This window comes from Chrysochloris asiatica, unplaced genomic scaffold (genome assembly GCF_000296735.1).
Source record: "Chrysochloris asiatica unplaced genomic scaffold, ChrAsi1.0 scaffold00242, whole genome shotgun sequence".
NCBI classification, from domain to species: Eukaryota; Metazoa; Chordata; class Mammalia; order Afrosoricida; family Chrysochloridae; genus Chrysochloris; species Chrysochloris asiatica.
This window is the reverse complement of record NW_006408760.1, coordinates 671,858-680,057: the sequence shown is the minus strand read 5'-3', so window position 1 is coordinate 680,057 and position 8,200 is coordinate 671,858. Positions and strand designations below refer to the sequence as shown.

The following is an 8,200-nucleotide window of genomic DNA, read 5'->3' as shown; positions in this document are numbered from 1 at the left end:
GCCCTGACATATAGGGCTATAAGATAAGCAATGGACTAACTGCAAGGTTGGTGGTTCAAACCCACTAGTTGCTCTGTGGAAACCCTATACAGGTTGCTGACTTGGAACTGACTTGATGGCACTTAACAAAAACCATGTTAATCAATATTATTTAAAATATTTTACTTGCACCAAGTTTTGTGAGAATCAGAATTTTCAAACTGAAAAGGAGTTTAAAACCTAGGCTGCTTTTGGAATACCTAAAAGAGGTAGAACTTGTCCAGTGAAATAGGTTTCTTGTGGAGCCTCTGTAGTCTATAGTACTGCAGGTGGAATCCTGAGCCCCATCCAAACCTACTGAGGTGGGATATTCCCACTTGGCAGCATATACACACCAGCCTGGAGCAGCCATATGACAAAAGATACTTCTTGAAAGAAAGACCAGCAGGAAAAATCAAAACCAAAAATGACAGTCTGATTGGCTACTACAAGAACAAGCAAGTTTTTTACTAGGGAGCCATCAAGGCAAGCAATCCTCTCTCCAAGAATGAAACTCAAAAGGAACACATGAGCGGGCACATGAATTTGCTGGTAATTGCATTGGTCTACTTGTGAGAAGAAATGGGGAAAAGGCAGCAAATAAGATATGGTCTCCCGTTGACCTTGAGATGAGAGAGAAAAGGGCTGGTTAGTCCGAAGTGTAGTAAGACTTGGGGACTCCTGAACCCATGGACAAGGACCTAGCCACAGAGGGTTAGAGCTGAGAGTGAAGCATCCAGCTGATATGAAGTGAGAGGAAATGCACAAAAATACCCAAACTTGCAGATAGTACCCATTTGACCTAGCTTTGAGGGCTTGATATCAGAACTCTGCTAGAGGAAGGATAAAGAAATTTACTAAAGGAAGCATGTGTAAATTGCTGCAATTTGATGAACTTGACCTATACTTATGGATGTAGTAGCTCAAAATACCAACCAAGAGGGAAGGAATCTTCACATCAAGGATCAAATCTATATTCCCTCTGTACACAGGGTTGATAGGGATGGGCAACTTAAACATTGGCTACCTAAAATGGGGGGTGGGTGGGTAACTATAAAGACACAAAGTGCCTGGCTTACAAGTTTTCAAGAGGGAGTTCAGTTTCAGAGTGTGTGGGAGAAAATAGAATCCCCACTGAACAGTTTTTCTCTTGTCAAGATAGGTCTGGTGAAAGGAGATGGGGATGGGATTCATTGATTCAATAGTGAGTAGTTATTATCCTACCTAATTGTGATAGTCACAACTGTACAGGTAGAGGTTATGTAACAAAAAGGGGGGAGTAGTTAATTTTGCTTTCCAGGAAGAGGACCCTAGGACCATCAAGAAAGAAGAGTATGAGCTGTACATGGGACTCTAAGCAGAGAAGCAGCGACAGCAGAGATGGAGGCAGAGGTAATGATATGGAGAGATAGAGCATCTGAGGACTCATGGAAGAGAAAAGCTGTGTGTTGGCGGCCAGGAGACTGGTTCCCAGAACATGCCCTTTGGTTGTTTAAATGATTATATATCCCTGCATAGGTTTTTTTGTTTTGCTTTATTTTTGTACATGAAAGGGGGAAAAAAAGGGAGGGGGTTATTTGATAAAAGAAATAATTTATGATGGTTTGTTGGGGACAAGAAAATGATACATGCACTAGAGGGTAGACACGCATTGACATGGGTGTTGGGGCAGAAAATCTACAACCAGAGGAAAGATGGGGGTGGCAGGAGGCACAGGGAGGAATGCAGTGGTTGGAGTGAATAGAGGTAAATGCTGTTAACTGCTGGGGTATGGAGGGGATTGCAACCATATAATGAAGCAAAGTATATGATTTGTTGAATATAAACTTGATCTGCTCTGTAAACCTTCACTCAATTCACAATAAAAAGTTTAAAAAAACAACACCCGAAAACCGAAGCTGCTTAACAGACAAAACAATTCAATCCAGGATGTCCAGATAAATCAAACATGAATAAATGAAACCCAATTAATAATTTCTATTAACCACTGGAGTCCCAGTATGGTACTGAAGGATAAGCAATGGACTGCAAGGTCAGTTTGAACCAGAAGGCACTCCTTGGAAACCCTATACAAGTCACTGAGTTGGAACCAACAACTAACCATTACTTTCCTTTTCATTCCAAATTTTTTCACAGTAGAGCTGTGAACAAGAATCAAAGTTTAAGTTTTGAATCAATGCATCATCACAGACAAGTAGTAGACTTGTTAAGTTGTTAAGCACCATGGAGTCAGTTCCGATGCATAGTGACCCTGCACAGGGTTTCCGAGGCTGTAAATCTTTATGGGACCAGAAAGCCTCATCTTTCTCCCATGGAATGGCTGGTAATTTCGAACTGCTGACCTTAAGGTTAGCAATCTGATTCATAACCACTACGCTACCAGAGTTTCCCCAAATCACATTTCAGCCACAATTATTGGGATAATTGCGTAAGTCATTTCCAGTTTCTCTAGCATCTAGCACTTTAAGATTATTCAAAATAGTTTTCTAAATTTAATGAACTATAAAAAATTCACAGGTTAGTTTATCTGCTAACTTACTAATGTTATTGCCATTAAGTTGGTTACAACTCATAGTAGCCCTGTATAAGGATTCTGAGGAGCAGCTGACCTTGCAGTTCAAACCAACCTTGCTGTCCAGTGCTTATCCTATCTTATAGCACCACAAGACTCCAATTTACTAATATTGTTAATGTTAAGTGCTATCGAGTCAACTCCAACTCACAGCAATGCTGTATAGGGTTTCCAAGGGGCAGATGGTGAGTTTAAACCACTAGCCTTGTGGTTCAAACCAACCTTGCAGCCCAGTGCTTTATCCTATAGCACCACACCAAGTATCAATGTTACTCATCTACTCTGAAAGTCTTGAATAATAGTTCAAGAAACATAGGAAATAATCAGTTATTCTTTACTTTACTTTTATCTACCTAATTTTTTAATTTTTACTTTTATTCACAAAAGTCCAGGAATTAGCAAGTACCTTTTGTGAAGGACATAAATACTTTTCAGAATAGGAGGGTTAGCAATCATTTCTCAGCAAGAAGTAATGTCTTAATGTTCCTTTCCTCCTGTATCCTGAGGTCAGTTATTCTGAGGGAACCACTTTTTGATAGAGGGAAAGTAAAGGTTAATTTAGGACAGTAAGTGGTTGTTGGGGAGAGTACCGAAGGTGGCTTAGGTAGTAGAAGTACTGAAACGATGTAAATGGGGCCAAATAAAGGCTGTTGTTAAGTGTTGTCGAGTCAATTCTGACTCATAATGACCCTGTATAGAGTTTCCGAGGAGCAGCTGGTGACTTGAACCGCCAACCTTGAAGTTCAAATGGCTTTGCAGTCTGGTGCATTAACCCACAGCACCACAGCAACAGCCAAATACTCCCTTACCCCTTAAAAAGAAAAACTCTCTTAAGATAGTGTTGAATTGGAGTCCTGATGTAGCGCTAGGTTAATGCTCTAGACCACAAGGTCAGTTTGAACCACAAGGTTGGCGGTTCAAGCTCACTAGCTGCTCCTCAGAAGCCCTATACACAGGGTTGCTATGAGTTGGAACCGACTTGAAGGCACTAACAACATAGTTAACTATTCTGAAGGTACATTCACTGTATGTAGATTGTACCAGAAACCTAATTATAAATGATTCTATGAGAAAACTTGTTTCAGCTTTCCCAAATTATTTAAGAACCTGGCTTTCCTATACTGGCCAATGTTGTCCCTGGATACAAGATTGGAAACCCACACTGGCTTAATTCCACACATTTTATGTCTAAAATACATGAACAGATAAAACTCCAATCTTTGGTGTAATGCACTTGTGAAATGGGGACTCTTTTTTAAAACCACCTGTATCTGAATATACAATTATGAATTCTACAATGAAATAAATTTCTACCTAGAAACCTCAACAATATCAATAAGATTTGTTTTTTAACTTAAGCATGTAGTTTTTATGAAGAAACAAGTATTGTAAGAACACTGCTTATGTTGTGTGCTGTTGAGTGAGTTTCAGCTCACAGAAACTCTGTATGGTTTCTGAGGCTGTAAATATTTATAGGAGCAGAAAGCCTCATCTTTCTCCTGGTGGATTTAAACTGCAGCCCAACATGTAACCCACTATGATCATTAAAAACACTACCTAGTCAAAAAGTTAATGTTAATCATTAGAAACATTAGAAACTTCTACAGAGCTTTTTCCCTAAAAAAGTATTTTCCAATAAAATCTTTCTTTTTTGCCAGTAGGGAGTAACATAAATATAAACTGCTTAATGTTGTTGTAAAGTGCCATTGAGCTGGTTCCAATTCTTAGCAACTCTGTATAGGGTTTCCAAGGCTTTATATACATCTTCTTGGGAACAGAAAGCCACTTCTTTCTCCTGAAGAGTGGCTGGCAGGCTCGAACTGTGGACCTTGTGGTTCGGCAGGCAGTCCACTGTATGGAGGAGCCACTGTGCTCCCCAACTAGTAAGTGTAGCTCTTCATTGTTACCGAGATATCAATATTTATTTGATGTGATAAGGAAACAGATGTCAGACACTTTCAAGACTCCTTGTTAAGTGCCGTTGAGTCAGTTCCAACTCATAGTGACCCTATATAAGGTTTCTGAGGAGCTAGCGAGTTAACTACCGGCTTTGCAGTCCAGTGTTTATCCTGCAGTGCCACACCAGGACTCAAAACTCCTTGGGACTTGGCATTAAAAACTAAAACTTCAGTCATCAGAATTACTGTTTATATGATTGCAACTCAACAAACAGCCCTTAGAGCAAATAAGATCCTCCAAGCTGACTTTCTATTTTACTTCAATCTTAAATGAAGTGTGCATGTGGTTTTAGTCAAATCAAGGTGGATAAACTAGATACCTTTATATTAGCATGCCTACTTATTATCATTAACAATACCCAATGAGAAGAAATACATTACTTACAACTTAATAAGATTCCCAATGGTAGGCATTTTCCTAAGGATTTTGGTTTCTAACACCTGGCATATGTACCACCTATAGTTAATAATGCTTAGTATCTATTCAACAATTACAAGAAAATTTTAAAGTGAAAATGTACTAAATATGAGGCATATAAAGAATATTCATTGAAGAACAAAGTTGTCAAGATTTCCTTTTACTCAAAAAAAAAAAAATTACATTAAAGAGCCAACCTTCATATATAAAAAGCAAGATCAGTCACATTTATCACTGGACACAAAATATATTCCAAAGGTCTTTAAAAACGATAAACTCAAAAAGGAAAATTTTAACTTTATATATATTTCATTCAGTACCAAGACCAAATTTGTTTAACAAGGTAAGTATGCTATTGATACAAAACATACAGTATTTACACTTAACTATACAAAATAATTTAATGTTTACAAAAATATTAGAATGTTTAGTTGACTGACACAGTCTTAAGTAATCTCTTCTACAGAAGTATACAGTAAGACCACTTATTCCTATTTCATTTCTTTTTTAATAAGTCAAAGAAAGGATGCTGCAAAGCTTCATCCAAAGTAATTCTTTCAGTTGGATCATATTCTAACATTCTTCGAACCAGGTCAAATAATTTCTCATGTTCTTCATCATCACAAAGCATAAATTCCTAAAAGAAAAATTAATTTTTTTAGAAAGATATTAGAATAAAAACTTGTTTTTATGACCTTTGGTCTTTTTTTCTTTTACCTTTAATGGCTTGCAGCGTCTCCTAACATATCTACCAGCAGAACTATGTTCATCCCAATCCAGCTGATCATGATGAAAATATTTGCGTTTCCTTTAAACAAAAAAAAAAGAAGTCTGGATTAGTAAATAAGAAAGAGATCCACATCTCTACCTTACCTACACTGGGAGGAGTTGAGAGAACAGATAGAAACATAAAAGCATGTTCTTTCTGTTCCTCCTCTCCCAATCTCTCTCTCTCTCTCTCTCTCTCTATATGTATGTACAATGTTAAATCTCAGCAACAATTATATATCAGATACCTTACATTAACATTTAAATTTTCCAAGCTGAGATTTTAGTATCACCATTAAGTTGTTTCAAAATACTGTTATGAAGCAGTCCCTGCTTGGTCTCTGTTTTATCATTTTGAGTTTTGTGCCACATTTTCTCCCACTCTATATAAAGACCTTGTAATATGATCTCTCTCAGAGTAGTTAGTAGTGGTAACTAGGTACCATCTGGTTCTCTCTCTCTTTTTTTTTTTTCACATAAGGAAGCATTTATTTGAGGTTTAACATGAAATCATACAAATAAAAATTTGTATAAACACAAATCCATATCAAGTCAAAATACAGATAGCAAAGGACAAAGTAATAACGAAGAAAACTAAGTGGCAGCTATATACAGTTGAACATAATTGTGTCTTGTACACTAAAAGTCTTTTACAAAAAGTCATCTTAGGTCAACAATAGACCAATCTTCAATGTCGTCCTGCCAAGATGGGTTACTTTAGCATCTCCTCCTGTTTTCTCCAATGTCCTCCTTAGTATGGCTGGTCATTGTTTTGGTGACTGCCACCCCCTTGAGATGTCTTACCATATGTTGTTGGCCAATGTAGTCTGAATGTTGTTGTTATGTGCCGTTGAGTCGATTCTGACTCATAGTGACCCTGTATACATTTCCAAGGAGCAGCTGGTGAGCTTGAACCACTGACCTTGCAGTTCAAACGACTTTGCAGTCTGACACATTAGCCCACAGCGCCACACCAAGACTCCATGTAGTCTCAATATCCCTGTCCGTATCCATAGTTCCCACAGTTATACCCAGTATAATTATATCCACCACAGCCACTACAGTTTTGATCACCACCAATGGCACGACTGTAATTTCCATATTCTTGATCATAATATCCTTGGTTCCAGTTTTGGCCCTGATCTCGTCCATGAACTCTAGTACCACCTCTCCCACCAGGTGTAGCACCTCTTCCTCCTTTCTGTTATTGCTGTTGCTGCCTATATACTTTTGGGCTGTGCAACTTTGCCATCCATTTTGTGCTCTTTCAGTGTCAAAACCTTATCAACACTAGCAGCATCTTTGAAGAGCACAAATCCAAATCCTCTTGACCATCCAGTGACTGGATCTGTTTCAACTGTGCAGTCTACAGCCTCTCCAAATCAAGACAAATATTCAGTCAGATCTTTCTTGCTTGTATCCTGGCTCAAGCCTCCAATAAACATTTTACTCTCATGCTGCTGATTCTTGCTCATGTTTATCTTGGATCCCTCTGTGAATTCCTCTATGTTGCTGTACTCATTCATGTCCTCCACTGTGGTGGAGCAGTTGGCAGGGGGTGCTTGGCATGCAGACCATGTAGTGGCAGCAGCAGTGGCGGACCCTTGTATGCAGCTGGATTTAAAATGGTGGCAGAAGAGCCCATCTAGTTCTTCTGGACTCAGGACTGTGAAGACTGATGCTCTCGAGGTCCATTAGCCCACTGGAGTAATTGTTTCCACGTGTCTTCGACTTTTTTTCTTCAGGAATGGTGGAGACCAAGAATTGCACCTTTACGAATGCTTTATAGAAACTTTCCCCCATCATCCATTCCAAGTTCTCTAAGAATACTATCAGATTCCATAAGTTGCTCCACATCCTCAACAACATTTGGTATTGTCAATCTTTTCAATTTTGCCTTTTCTTGAATGTGTGGGTGTTATTGCACTACAATTTTAATTTGCAGTTGCCTGGTGATTAATGAAGTTAAATACCTTTTCATGCATTTCTTGTCCATTTGGATATTCTCTATTCTGAAGTTCCTCCTGATCAAATATTTTGCTAATCTTTTTACTGACTTGTCTTTTCCTTATTTATTTGTAAGTGTCCTTAATATATTCTAAGCTAAGTAAAGTACGAGGGTGAGTCAAACATTAACTGCATTCTGGCTGTCAAACTGATTTTAATCAACATTTAGAAAAGCCAAATACATCATGTTTCAATATAATCTCTTTGCTTTCCTATACACTCTGTCCACTTGTCAACAAGCTTTCAAATTCCTTATAAAAAATGTTTTAAGACTGAGCTGTGAGTCACGAATGCACCACTATCTTCACTTCTTCATCAGAGGTGAATCTTCATCTTTCAAGGGCTGCTTTCAGGGGACCAAAAAGGTAAAAAAGTCCAATGGAGCAAGATCAGGACTATAGGGAGGATGCTTTAACACCTCAAAAGAAGTTTTTACAGAGTGTAACTAATATGGGCAGA

The 8,200-nt window shown here is 38.3% G+C and overlaps 1 protein-coding gene across 1 annotated transcript in view; it reads right to left on the bottom strand.

Annotated features, from left to right (window-relative positions):
- Nucleotides 1-5,106: 5,106 nt before the first annotated feature.
- CLK4 (CDC-like kinase 4) overlaps nucleotides 5,107-8,200 on the bottom strand; it is a 43,143-nt gene continuing 40,049 nt past the window's right edge. The window contains exons 12-13 of the mRNA XM_006873440.1: nucleotides 5,684-5,774; nucleotides 5,107-5,603 (exon numbers count right to left, since the gene is read on the bottom strand). Of these exons, the coding sequence (XP_006873502.1) occupies nucleotides 5,463-5,603; nucleotides 5,684-5,774 (232 nt within the window). The 3' untranslated portion in view covers nucleotides 5,107-5,462. The remainder of the gene's footprint in view (nucleotides 5,604-5,683; nucleotides 5,775-8,200) is intronic.